The sequence below is a fragment of the Mobula hypostoma genome, chromosome 14 (genome assembly GCF_963921235.1).
Source record: "Mobula hypostoma chromosome 14, sMobHyp1.1, whole genome shotgun sequence".
In the NCBI taxonomy this organism is placed as follows: Eukaryota; Metazoa; Chordata; class Chondrichthyes; order Myliobatiformes; family Myliobatidae; genus Mobula; species Mobula hypostoma.
In genome coordinates this window covers 80,489,697-80,504,410 of record NC_086110.1, presented here as the reverse complement: position 1 = coordinate 80,504,410, position 14,714 = coordinate 80,489,697, and the positions used below count along the sequence as shown (strand labels likewise).

Sequence of the window (14,714 nt, the reverse complement as noted above, 5' to 3'; positions counted from 1 at the left end):
CCTCTCATATTGAGCAGTGGTGCCCTGGGGAAGAAGAGCTGGCTATCCACTCTATCTATTCCTCTTATTATCTTGTACACCTCTATCATGTCTCCTCTCATCCTCCTTCTCTCCAAAGACTAAAGCCCTAGCTCCCTTAATCTCTGATCATAATGCATACTCTCTAAACCAGGCAGCATCCTGGTAAATCTCCTCTGTACCCTTTCCAATGCTTCCACATCCTTCCTATAGTGAGGTGACCAGAACTGGACATAGTACTCCAAGTGTGGCCTAACCAGAGTTTTCTAGAGCTGCATCATTACCTCACGACTCTTGAACTCTATCCCTTGACTTATGAAAGCTAACACCCCATAAGCTTTCTTAACTACCCTATCCACCTGTGAGGCAACTTTCAGGGATCTGTGGACATGTACCCCCAGATCCCTCTGCTCCTCCACACTACCAAGTATCCTGCCATTTACTTTGTACTCTGCCTTGGAGTTTGTCCTTCCAAAGTGTACCACCTCACACATCTCTGGGTTGAACTCCATCTGCCACTTCTCAGCACACTCCTGCATCCTATCAATGTCTCTCTGCAACCTTTCACAATCCTCTACACTATCTACAACACCACCAACCTTTGTGTCGTCTGCAAACTTGCCAACCCACCCTTCTACCCCGACATCCAGGTCATTAATAAAAATCACGAAAAGTAGAGGTCCCAGAACAGATCCTTGTGGGGCACCACTAGTCACAATCCTCCAATCTGAATGTACACTGTCCACCAGCACCCTCTGCCTTCTGCAGGCAAGCCAATTCTGAATCCACCTGGCCAAACTTCCCTGGATACCGTGCCTTCTAACTTTCTGAATAAGCCTACTGTGTGGAACCTTGTCAAATGCCTTACTAAAATCAATATAGATCACATCCACTGCACTACCCTCATCTATATGCCTGGTCGCCTCCTCAAAGAACTCTATCAGGCTTGTTAGACACAATCTGCCCTTCACAAAGCCATGCTGACTGTCCCTGATCAGACCATGATTCTCTAAATGCCTATAGATCCTATCTTTAAGAATCTTTTCCAACAGCTTTCCCACCACAGACGTAAGGCTCACTGGTATATAATTACCCGGACTATCCCCACTACCTTTTTTGAACAAGGGGACAACATTCGCCTCCCTCCAATCCTCCGGTACCATTCCCGTGGACCAACGAGGACATAAAGATCCAAGCCAGAGCCTCAGCAATCTCTTCTCTCGCCTCATGGAGCAGCCTGGGGAATATTCTGTCAGGCCTCGGGGACTTATCTGTCTTAATGTATTTTAACAACTCCAACACCTCCTCTCCCTTAATATCAACATGCTCCAGACCATCAACCTCACTCATATTGTCCCCACCATCATCAAGTTCCCTCTCATTGGTGAATACCGAAGAGAAGTATTCATTGAGGACCTCGATCACTTCCACAGCCTCCAGGCACATCTTCCCACATTTATCTCCAATCGGTCCTACCTTCACTCCTGTCATCCTTTTATTCTTCACATAATTGAAGAATGCCTTGGGATTTTCCTTTACCCTACTCGCCAAAGCCTTCTCATGCCCCCTTCTTGCTCTTCTCAGCCTCTTCTTAAGCTCCTTTCTTGCTTCCCTATATTCCTGAATAGACCTATCTGATCCTTGCTTCCTAAACCTCATGTATGCTGCCTTCTTCCACCTGAGTAGATTTTCCACCTCACTTGTCACCCATGGTTCCTTCACCCTACCATTCTTTATCTTCCTCACCGGGACAAATTTATCCCTAACATCCCGCAAGAGATCTCTAAACATTGACCACATTTCCCTGCAAAAACATCATCCCAATTCACACCTGCAAGTTCTAGCCTTACAGCCTCATAATTTGTCTTTCCCCAATTAAAAATTTTCCTGTCTTCTCTGATTCTATCCTTTTCCATGATAATGCTAAAGGCCAGGGAGCGGTGGTCACTCTCCCCCAGATGCTCACCCACTGAGAGATCTGTGACCTGACCCGGTTCATTACCTAGTACTAGATCTGGTATGGCATTCCCCCTGGTCGGCCTGTCCACATACTGTGACAGGAATCCATCCTGGACACACTTAACAAACTCTGCCCTATCTAAACCCTTGGAACTAATCAGGTGCCAATCAATATTAGGGAAGTTAAAGTCACCCATGATAACAACCCTGTTATTTTTGCACCTTTCCAAAATCTGCCTCCCAATCTGCTCCTCTGTATCTCTGCTACTACCAGGGGACCTATAGAATACCCCCAACAGAGTAACTGCTCCCTTCCTGTTCCTGACTTCCACCCATATTGACCCAAAGGAGGATCCTGCTACATTACCCACCCTTTCTGTAGCTGTAATAGTATTCCTGACCAGTAATGCCACCCCTCCTCCCCTTTTTCCGCCCTCTCTATCCCTTTTAAAGCACTGAAATCCAGGAATATTGAGAATCCATTCCTGCCCTGGTGCCAGCCAAGTCTCTGTAATGGCCACTACATCATAATTCCATGTATGTATCCAAGCTCTCAGTTCATCACCTTTGTCCCTGATGCTTCTTGCATTGAGGTACACACACTTCAGTCCTTCTACCTTACTGTCTTTACACCGTTTATTCTGCTTCTCTTTCCTCAAAGCCTCTCTGTATGTTAGATCTGGCTTTACTCCATGCACTTCTTTCACTGCTCTATCGCTCTGGGTCCCATCCCCCTCGCAAATTAGTTTAAACCCTCCCGAACCATGCTAGCAAACCTACCTGCAAGGATATTGCTCCCCCTCGAGTTCAGGTGCAACCCATCCAGCTGTACAGGTCCCACCTTCCCCAGAAGAGATCCCAATGATCTAAAAATCTAAAACCCTGCTCCCTGCACCCTGCACCAACTCCTCAGCCACGCATTCAACTACCATCTCCTCCAATTCTTACCATCTCTGTCACGAGGCACTGGCAGCAATCCTGAGAACGTCACCCTTGAGGTCCTGTTCTTCAGCCTTCTGCCTAGTTCCCGAAACTCACACTTCAGGACCCCATCCCTCTTCCTGCCTATGTCATTGGTCCCAACATGTATCACGACTTCTGGTTGCTTTCCCTCTCGTACCAGGATGTCATGCACCTGGTCAGAGACACCCCGGACCCTGGCACCGGGGAGGCAACAAACCATGTGGGTGTCCTTCTCACGTCCACAAAATCTCCTGTCTGCTCCCCTGACTATAGAGTCTCCAATGACGACAGCTCTCCTCTTCTCCGTCCCACCCTTCTGCACTACTGGGTCAGACTCAGTGCCGGAGGCCCTGCCACCGTGGCTCACACCTGGTCGGTCATCCCTGCCAACAGTATCCAGGGCGGTAAACTTATTATTCAGGGGAATGGCTACAGGGGTGCTCTGCACTACCTGTCTGCTCACCTTCGCTTTCCCCCCTCTGACTGTCACCCAACGACCTGCTTCCAACAGCCTAGGTGTGACTACCTCCCTGTAGCTCTCATCTATGACTGCCTCATTCTCCCTTATGAGTCGAAGGTCATCCAGCTGCTGCTCCAGATTCCTTACACGGTCTTCCAGATCGCCCAGCCGTATGCACTTCTGGCAGATGTGACTCTACGGGAGAGGGGAATTCCCCCAAGATTGCCACACCTCACATGAGAGGCACATCACCATCTCAGGAGATATTGTAAAAACTAACTGCGAGCTAGCTTGTCCTCCGCCTTTTCACATCGAAGCCTCTCGAGTCAAAGCCTCAAAGCTCCACTCCTTCACCGGCTCACTCACGCACTGGCTGCTTTCGGCTTTCCACACATCAAGAATGCAAATGGAATGTTGGCCTTCATTGCTAGAGGGATTGAATTCAAGAGAAGGGAGGTTATGCTACAACAGTACAGGGTACTGGTAAGGCCACATCTGGAGTACTGCGTGCAGTTCTGGTCTCCTTACCTGAGGAAGGATATACTGGCTTTGGAGGTGGTGCAGAGGAGGTTCACCAGGTTGATTCTGGAGATGACGGGCTTAGACTATGAGGAGAGATTGAGTTGCCTAGGACTGTACTCACTGGAATTCAGAAGAATGAGAGGAGATCTTATAGAAACATAAAATTATGAACAGGATAGATGAGATAGAGACAGGAAAGATGTTTTCACCAGTAGGTGAGACTAGAACTAGGGGACATTGCTTCAAGCTACAAGGGAGTAGATTTAGGATGGAGATGAGGAGGAACTGCTTTTCCCAGAGAGTGGTAAATCTGTGGAATTCTCTGCCCAACGAAGCAGTGGAGGCTACCTCAGTAAATATACTTAAGACAAGGTTGGATAGATTTTTGCATATTTGGGGAATTAAAGGCAGGTGGGTGGAGATGGGTCCATGGCCAGATCAGCCATGATCTTATTGAATGGTGGAGCAGACCCAATGGTCCAGATGGCCAACTCCTGCTCCTATTTCTTCCTTTTTAAATCTTTTTATTGAATAAGTATACAAAAAAGGTAAGCCATATAAACATTAATACAATGTTAAAGTATAATAAAATTCCAGAAGGTATCAATACCAAAAAAAAATACTACAAACAATGTAATTTAAACGTAAGAAACCAAGATAACATAATAGTATACTAAATTTTATATATATCAATGGAAAAAAAGAAAAAAAAAACCCCCAAAAAAACCCACCATGCAACTAACTAAAAGCAAAGCAAATTTCTTATGTTCTTATGTAACTCCTGAAACAGGCTCCAGATGATGATGTCTTAACAATTATGGCATCCATTGTGTTGTATATGACCCTAGTTAAGTAGACTTTCGACCTGATTTCCTAATGATTTTACTCTGGAATTTTCCTCTCTGTGGTGAAGTTCTATTTACAATTTTGATTTGGAGTTAAAGTTCTCATCCACTCACCAGCACATTAGAAAGGCCATTGCCCATCAGGTCCCTGCTGACTGCCAGCAAAGTAATCCTGTCTCTTGCAGCTTGCTCCCTCTCTCTGCCAATCAATGCCTCTTCACTTTGTTTGTCACTAATCTGCTCTAAGGAGTAATTTACAGTCAAGTAGAGGCCAGACAAATCTGCAGTTCCTTCCATTCTAATCTACAAAATGATTTTTTTTTTTAGCCAGCTTAGTCACCTAGGAATGGTCCTATTTAAATCGTCTTTTTGCAAACATCTCTGAAAAGCCTGAAGGCATGGTTCTGTTGGCCGAACCTGATGGAGCTGGCCATTAGTAAAGGGGTAATGTAGAATTAAGCAGTTGAACATGGGCAGAGGTAAGGTTGTTAGGGAAACATTTTTGAGCTCGAGAGGTAGGATGAGTAATATTGTGGGATAATAATTAAGACTGAGTGTTTGATTTAAATGTGTAAAAATAACAGTATTAATTTGCTATTGAATAAACTCAAAACCAGTGCATAAATTGAACCCCTCACTTGTGCTGTAGACCTGGACCTTCTCAGGCACATTGCATCTCTGAAGTGGAAGAGTTACTAAGGTCATATCCCACAGATGACATCTAAGTGTTGTATGAGAACATTACTTGGATCGTGTGTGAGTGATGTGAAGGAGCACCATATGCTGGGCTGAGAACACCAGGTCTGGTTATAGCAGGGGACCAGTTGGTGTAGAAGATGTGCTCTGCATACCTTTTGAAAATATTGACCATGAAGTACTCCTAACCCTAACCCTAACCCTAATGCAGTAACTCTACCACATTGTTTGAAGAGATTTGGTTTATCAGCTAAAACACTTGAAAACTTCTATAGTTGTTCCGTGGAAGCTGCATCATTGTCTGATATGGAGGGAGTTGGGGCTACTGCACAAGATTGAAAGAAGCTACAGAAAGTTGTAAAATAAGTCAGCTCTATCTTGGGTACTAACTTCTGTAGTATCCAAGACACCTTCAAGGAACAGTGCCTCAAAAAGGCAGTGTCCATTATTAAGGACCCCCATTACCCATACTTACATTAATTGATTTACTTATTGATTTTTTCTTTCTATATTCTGTATTGCATTGAACTGCTGCTGCTAAGTTAACAAATTTCAGGACACAGATAATAAACCAGATTCTGACATTGTTCTTTAGCAACATCTAGTGGCAGAATGAGAATACTGCAGTTAGCAAAGATTGTCTTTGAGGAAAAACTGTAACTCAACCAATCAAGTTCATGCACAGTGCTTTTGTGTTTTCTGCAATTTTCTCTTTTCATCCCCTCTTACTAACTCTTCCTTCAGTTAGTCCTGACGAAGGGTCTCGGCCTGAAACATCGACTGTACCTCTTCCTAGAGATGCTGTCTGGCCTGCTGCGTTCACCAGCAACTTTTGATGTGTGTTACCCTACAACCCTTCCTTTCCCCCAGTTTTGTTTTGTAGTCGCTCTGCTCCTCCAATGGGACGAGAATGTGAAAAGGTATTACAAACAGAGAGTATGCATGTGTCAGGATGATAGTGGGAGCAAAGCAGTATTCCAGGTTGCCTTGTTTGGTTTGGCCTGTAGTGTGTGTAGACGCTCAGTGAAGGACTGACAGGTCCAAATGCTCGTGCAGTTGGCTAGAGTCATCAGTGCCAACCTTCAGTGAGGAGAACTCTCAGAGGGCAGCAGCTGCCATTCTGTTCATGTGCTCCCTGTTTGCTTTGTCTTGTGGAATTATTTGTGTCTATTGAAATTGTGTTCATTTGAGCAGTGAGGTAACCCGGTATTGTCAAGACACTCAGCATGTTCAGACTGGTAATGCATTGGCCCAACAGCATTGTGCTTCCCAGATGTCCTTTGCCCTTTTGCCTAAACAGAACAGTTTGTAAGTGGATGGAGTCCTAAGTTTTGGACAACCATTTGCAGCCTTTGAGTTTGATAAGGTTGATGGTTAACAGTAACTCCCATTGCAAATTGTAAATAAGATCCAGCAGAATATGATGTTGGGGCTGCCTTTTTAATACTGGCAGCTACTGGCTGGACTTGCTCCTGCTTTCTCAACATTTGCTGCCAGGGATCCACTTTAAGTTTGGAGCTTCCATAAGGGATAACGCAGTGAACAGCCGCTGTGTATCTGACCATCTCCGTTAACACTGTGAGGCAGACAGTGGGGAAGTGGGACTGATTACGGCTGTGCTTTCTGACATAAGTACTACAGGAATCACTGTTGGGATAAGCATTTAAGTTTGATGAATGAGTTAAAATAATGAGATTATGGTTTTACAAAGGCTGATGTACTTACCTCTTCATCTGCAGCTGTCTGGCACACTGAATGACAGAGAGTGTCACTATCCTCCCCTGAAGCTGTTGTGTTGTGCTAGTTACAGCTGGCTGTCACCTGGTCCTCCTTCCTGTGAATCTGAGGCACAGAGGGCGCGGCTGAGCCTGCAGTACATCAGCTGTGAGTGGTTTTCGTGCTGGGGCAGGCCTGAAGGGCCAGATGGCCTTCTCCTGCTCCCGTTCACTTCCCGTCTTGCTTCTCATCAGAGAGTTGGGTTTCCTGCTTTTTAAAACAGAAATACTCCATCAGACACATCGAATCTGTGGAAGAGAACAGGTAAAGTTTCAGTCCATGAGCTTTTATCCAACCTGGTGAAAGAAAGGAGACAGGCTTCAGCATGTGGGAGAGGAGGACAAAACGGAGTGGCTGCGATGGGATATAAGGCCGTAAAGGTCAAATGACAAACAAGAGGCAATCCTCAGTGCTGGAGGTTCCAAGCAACACACACAAAATGCTGGAGGAACTCAGCAGGCCAGGCAGCACCTATAGACAAAAGTAAACAATTGACTTTCTGGGCTGAGACCCTTCATCAGGACTGTAAAGGAAGAGGGACTTTTCCCCCTTGCTCCGCAGTCCTCAGCCCAAAACGCCAACTGTTTACTCTTTTCCGTAGATGCTGCCTGGCCTGCTGAGCTAGTTCCAGCATCTTGTGTGTGTTGGAAAGGTTAAATGACAATGTACATCGAGATAGGTAATAAAAGACAAGTGTGTATTTGCAGACCGAATGGATGAATCTCACAAACTGAAAGAGGCATAAGTTTATCACCATTTCACACCTAAAACTCCAAAGGAAATTATTGAGAAGTTTCAAATCAATGAAGCAGAATTTTCTCTGAAATTATATCATGAAATACATTGTATGTTGGAAGTCCAAAGTTAAAACGATTATTGCAAAAGTTACTCATCTGACATCTTTGAACCTCATTGTTGAATTTCGAAGCCTCTAATATGTCTGTTAGTTCTGTTCCTTGAGGTTATATTTAGTTCAATATCAATGACAGAGGTCCACCTCACTGGAAGGTGAGTGACCAGAAGATTGGTATTTTATTTGCAAATCGAATGGATGCATCTCACAACCTGAAAGAAGTAACATTTCAAAGTTCAAAGTCCAAAGTAAATTTTATTATCAGAGTACGTATGCGTCTCCACTTACAACACTGAGATCCCTTTTCATGCAGGTGTCCTCAGCAAATCTATAGAATAGTAACAGTAAACAGACTCAATGAAAGATTGAGTAGAGCATAGAAAACAACAAACTGTGCAACTGCAAATATAAATAAATATTAATAAATAATGAGAACATGAAATAACAAGATAAAGAATCCTTAAAGTAAGATCATTTGCTGTGGGAACATCACCTGGAAAGGGGAGAGGTAGAGGTTGAATTTATTACATCCGATATGGAATTACACAATACAGTGGAAATTAGAAAGCTGAGCTAAAACCAAACACAGGTTCAGGTGAGGCTGCTCCTGTAGCCAGGGAAACAGAATTAACTTCTCAGACCAGTGAATTTTTAAAAATCAGAAATATAAAAAGTTAAAGGTGAAGAGTTTTCAGATGTCGAGAGAGAGGGAGATGTGGAAAAATGTGACAAGGAAAGGTTGACGGTGAGTTGGAAGTCAGGAAAGTTTAAATAACAAAAAAGCTGATGGTGCACAACAAAAGGGAGTTATATGGTCACCAATGAAGAAACACAGAAGGTAGATGTAGAGAAGGTGTGAACATTACTACTGAACCCAGTGGGCTGCTTTGTACCACGATTTACTGACTTTACAACTTCAGTTCAGGTTCTACTGGTTTTCAGCGTAGCCCTCCCAACAGAGCTTTATTTGACATTTTGCTTCCACCATGGGTTCAGTTTGGAAGTGTCATTACAAAGAAAGCACAGCAGCGTCTCCACTTCCTTAGAAGCTTGTGAAGATTTGGCATGACATCTAGAACTTTGACAAACTTCTATAGGTGTGATATGCAGAATATGTTGACTGGTTGCATCATAGCCTGGTATGGAACCAATGCCCTTGAACGAAAAAGGCTACAAAAAAGTAGTGAATACGGCTCAGTCCATCACGGGTAAAAACCCTCCCCACCATTGAGCACATCTACATGGAGTGCTGTTGCAGGAAAGCAGCATCCATTATCAAGGACCCCCACTATCCAGACCACACTCTCATCCCACTGTTGCCATCAGGAAGAAGTTACGGGAGTCTCAGGACTCACAGCACTGGCTTTCAGGAGCAGTAATTGCTCTCGAACCAGAGAGGATAACTTCACTCAATCTGACTCGCCCCATTACAGAACTGTTGCCATAGTCTGTCCACTTGCTTTCAAGAACACTTCATCTCAGGTTCTTGATATTTATTGCTTATTTATTTATTTATTATTATTTTCTCTTTTGTAGTTGCACAATTTGTTGTCTTTTGTTGTTTGTCATTTTGGTTGTGGTCTTTCATCATTTCTATTATGTTTCTTGCATTTACTGTGTATGCCCGCAAGAAATTGAATCTCAGGGTTGTATATGGTGATATATATATATATATATATATATATATATATATACACTTTAATAATGAATTTATCTTGAACTTAGAGACCCTGCATCAGTCAGTAACTGGTGAGCTACTCCAGCATCTGTAGACTTTTCTCTTCCAACATAGTTTGGCTGTCCAGTCCTCCACGACATATATTCATTGACGTGTGCTAAAGACCGTGTGAAATATCACTGTTTCTATTCTTTACAATTGCAGGAGTCAGAAGTTAATGCTCTGCACCTTGTAGTTAGTGTCCATAGTACGTTGGTGGAGTTGGAAGTGGATAATAGATTCAATCGAAGGGGATTTAATCTAGAGAAATGGTTTTCTTTTAGATGATATCAAGATTGCAACTGCACTCGTGTAGACAACTTTGTTTCGTTGGAGATAAGCTATGTCACAAAGCATCCAGCCTCATTGCCAGGGATCATGGGGATATCTGAGCTGGTGTTGGTCCAACAATGTGATTGTTGGGATTGATTGAAGCTTCATTCAATTGATTTTATGGTTAGAATGATTACATTTCCTTTCTCCTGTCCATATTACCCCGGTTGCTCACTTCCACTTCAGGTTTAGATATCCTGTGTTCCCAGTGGATCAGAGTTGCACTGTTTTCTGTGCTGAATTTGTAATTCGTGGAACTATAGAGAGGCTGGGGGAACCCTGCTGATGATGTGCAAAACACATTTCTTACACATCAGAATTGTAACAAAATATATTCTATAACACCTCAAATCCTGCCCTTTTCCTTTTCCCTTCTGCAGCTCTTGTGCAAATGTTCTGTCTCACTAGTACATGTTGGTATATTCACTAATCTGCAGGCAGTTTACAATGTACCATTTTCTTGTTCCCACAGGCAGTAGAAGAATAAAACTTGGAACAATGCCAGATTCTCCTGCCGATGTTAAAACTCAGTCCCAAGCGACACCACCAGCAATGCCGCCACTGCCTCCTACCATTATACAGGGACTTGCTCGAAACATTTCCTTCTCTCCTACAGCCAGTGAGTTATGCCAATATAACGATTATTAGTAGCAACATAGGTGCGCAAAGCAGCCTAGGGTACGATCACTATGGAGGGTCACAGCGCAGGACACAGATTGCGATGAGTTGGAAGGTTCTGAGAACGGGAGACCGGGGAATAAGGAAATGGTGTGCCAAGGCATAAGGAGAGGATGGGCCAAGAATAATTAACGTTACAAAGATTTCCTCACAAAGATCTGCATGTCTTCTAAATGGGAGTTGTACTATAAACGAGTCAAGCAACAGCGTGAGATTTGCTGAAAAGCATGACTGCAAGTACAAACTGACTTCTTTACAGTTTCAAGGGTTTTCTGAATGGCCATACAGTAATGTACAGGTGGGAGGCAGTGGCCCAGAAGACATAGAACACAGAAGTTTACAGCACAGGAACATGCCATTCAGCCCACAATGTTGTGCTGGACCAGCTGAAAAGGAAATCAAAAACAGCCAAACACTTATTCTTCCTCCCTACACCATGTCCATATCCCTCCATCTTCCTCACATCCATGTGCCCATTGGAACATCTCTTAAAAGCCTCTAATGTATTTAGCTTTACCACCATCCCAGGCAGCACATTCCAGGCATCCACCACTCTGGATAAAATAACTTACCCCTCACATCCCTCTTAACCCTTCAATTCACGCCCTCTGGTATTAGACATTTCAACTCTGGGAAACATGTATTCTCTGTCTACTCTATCCATGCCTCCCATAATCCTGTAAACCTCTATCAGATCTCCCCTCAGCCTTCAGCATTCCAGAGAAAACACCCCAGGTTTATCCAGCCTCTCATGATAGCACGTGCCCTCTAAACCAGGCAGCATCCTGGTAAACCTCTTCTTCACCCCCCCCCCTCCAAAGCCTCAGCATTCGTATGGGCGACCAGAACTGTACACAATGCTCCAGTTGTGGCCTAACCAGAATTTTATAAAGTTGCAATATAACCTCCTGGCTTTTGAACTCAATGCCTCAACTAATAAAAGCAAGCATTTCATAAGCTTTTTTTAACCACCTTATCGATCTGTGTAGCCACTTTCAAGGAACTATGAACTTGGATCCCAAGCTCTCTCTGCTCAGCAACAGCATTAAAGATCTTACACGTAACGATGTATTGTCTGCTTGAATTTGCCCTACCATGGTGCAACTGCTTACATTTATCTGGGTTAAACTCCATCTGCCATTTCTCAGTCCATATCTGCAACTGATCTATATTGTGCTGTATTCTTTGCCAGTCTTCTACGCTATCCACAACTCCACTAAACCACCCATCTATATTTTCATCTGGGTCATTTATATACATCAGAGGTCCCAGCACAGATCCGTGCCGAACTCCACTAATTGTAAGCATCCAGCTTGAATAATTCCCTTTGACTATGACCCTCTCTTTTCTATGTGCAAGCCAATTCTGAATCCAAACAGCCGATTCGCTGTAGACCCCATGCATCTTAATCTTCTGGATTAGCTTCCCATAAGGGACTTGGTCAAACGCCTTACTAAAATCCATGTAGGCAACATCTACTGCCCTACCCTCATCAATCTCTTTTGTTACCTTGTCAAAAAACTCAATAGTTGGTAAAGCACAACCTGCCAAAGCTCAAAGCCTTGCTTGCTTTCCATAATCAGGCCACAGGTTTCCAAATGCTCAGGGATCCTATCCCCAAGAATTTTTTTTATGAATTTCCCCACAATTGGTGTGAGACTCACCAATCTATATCTCCCAGGATTTTCCCCTGTTTCTTTCTTATAGTGCCTATAAAAAGTATTTACCCTCCCCCCCCGGAAGTTTTTCATGTTTTATTGCTTAATATCATTGAATCACAGTGGATTTAATTTGGCTTTGTTTGGCACTGATCAACAGAAAAAGACTCTTTTGTGTCAAAGTGAAAACAGATCTCTACAAAGTGATCTACATTAATTACCAATATGAAACACAAAATAATTGATTGCATAAGTATTCACCCCCTTTAATATGACAAACCAAATCATCACTGGTGTAGCCAATTGATTTTAGAAGTCACATAATTAATTAAATGGAGATCACTGTGTTCAGTCAAGGTGTTTCACTTAACCAACGAAGAGGCAGGCATAGCTGGGTCCCATGCGAGTGCCCATAGCTACACCCTTGGTCTGAAGAAAGTGGGAAGAGCCAAAAGAGAAGTTATTAAGTGTGAGAACCAGTTCCGCCAACCGGAGGAGGGTGATGATGGTGGGGAACTGGTGAGGTCTATTGTCCAGAAAGTAGCGGAGGGCTTTGAGGCCTTTTTGATGGGGAATGGAAGTGTATAAGGATTGGACATCCATAGTGAAAATGAAGCAGTTGGGACCAGGGAACTGAAAGTTATTGAAGAGGTGGAGGGCATGGGATGTATCCCGGATGTAGGTGGGGAGGGACTGAACTATGGGTGACAAAATGGAGTCCAGGTAGGCAGATACAAGTTTGATGGAGCAGGAGCAGGCAGAAACTATGGGTCTACCGGGGCAGTCAGGCTTGTAGGTCTTGGGGAGGAGGTAAAACTGAGCAGTGTGGGGTGTGGGAATTATGAATTTTGTGGCTGAGGATGGAAGGTCTGGAATTAATAAGGGTGGTGATGGTACAAGATATGATGGTTTGATGTAAGTAAGAGGAGGTGTCAGAGAGCTGCCGTTTGGTCTCAGTGAGGTAGAGGTCCGTCCGCCTGACTACTACGGCACCACCTTTGTCTGCGGGTTTGATGGTGAGGTTGGGATTAGTGCTGAGAGAGTGGAGGGCAGTGCGTTCAGAGGGAGTGAGGTTGGAATAGGAGAGAGGAGTGGTGAAGTTGAGACGGTTGATGTCTCGATGACAGTTGGAGATGAAAAGATCGAGTGCAGGTAGAAGGCCCGGGCAGGGTGTCCAGGAAGAGGGGATGAAGGGTCTCGGCCCGAAACATTGACTGATCGTTTCCATGGATGCTGCCCAACCTGCTGAGTTCCTCCAGTGTGTTGTGAGTGTTGCTTTGACCCCAGCATCTGCAGAGTATTTTGTGGTTAAGGTGTTTCACTTGATTGTAGTAAAAATACACCTGGATCTGGAAGGTCCAACTGCTGGTGAGTCCATATCCTGGCAAAAACTACACCATGAAGACAAAAGAACACTCCAAGCAACTCTGTGTAAACTGTATTGAAAAGCACAATGTAGGAGATGGATACAATAAAATTTCCAAGTCACTGAATATCCTTTGGCGTACAGTTAAGTCAATCATCAAGAAATGGGAACGATATGGCACAGCTGTAAGTTTGCCCAGAGTAGGCTGTCATCAAAAACTGAGTGACCGTGCAAGAAGGGGATTAATGAGGGAGGCCAACAAGTGACCTATGACAACTCTGGAGGAGTTACAAGCTTCAGTGATTGAGATGGGAGAGACTGTTCATACAACAACTGTTGCCCAGGTGCTTCACCAGTCACAGCTTTATGGGAGAGTGGCGAAGGGAAAGCCACTGTTGAAAAATCTCACATGAAGTTTCAGCTAGAGTTTGCCAGAAGACTTGGGCTGAACAGTCTAATTCTTGCTCCCATGTCTAATGTATGGAAATCATCTGAAAGAAGGTTCTATGGTCTGATGAAACCAAAATTGAGCTTTTTGACTAAACGCTATGTTTGGTGTAAGCCAAATACTGCACATTGTCAAAAACACACCATCCCTTCCATGAAACATGATGGTAACTGCATCATACTGTGGCAATGCTTCACTGCAGCAGACCCTGGAAGGCTTGTGAAGGTAGAGGGTAAAATGAATGCAGCAAAATACAGGGAAATCCTAGAGGAAAACCTGATGCAGTCTGCAAGAGAACCGTGACTTGGGAGATTTGTTTTCTAGCAAGAAATGACCTCAAGCATAAAGCCAAAGCTACACAGGAATGGCTTAAAACAACAAAGTTAATGTCCTGGATGGCCAAGTCAGAGTCCAGACGTCAA

The 14,714-nt window shown here is 43.9% G+C and overlaps 1 protein-coding gene across 13 annotated transcripts in view; it reads left to right on the top strand.

Annotated features, from left to right (window-relative positions):
* Positions 1–14,714, top strand: part of cbfa2t3 (CBFA2/RUNX1 partner transcriptional co-repressor 3) — a 211,687-nt gene that overhangs the window by 103,459 nt on the left and 93,514 nt on the right. For all 13 annotated transcript variants that reach the window (XM_063067314.1, XM_063067303.1, XM_063067302.1 and 10 more), the window contains one exon: positions 10,615–10,761. In XM_063067314.1, coding sequence (XP_062923384.1) covers positions 10,615–10,761 — 147 coding nt within the window. The remainder of the gene's footprint in view (positions 1–10,614; positions 10,762–14,714) is intronic.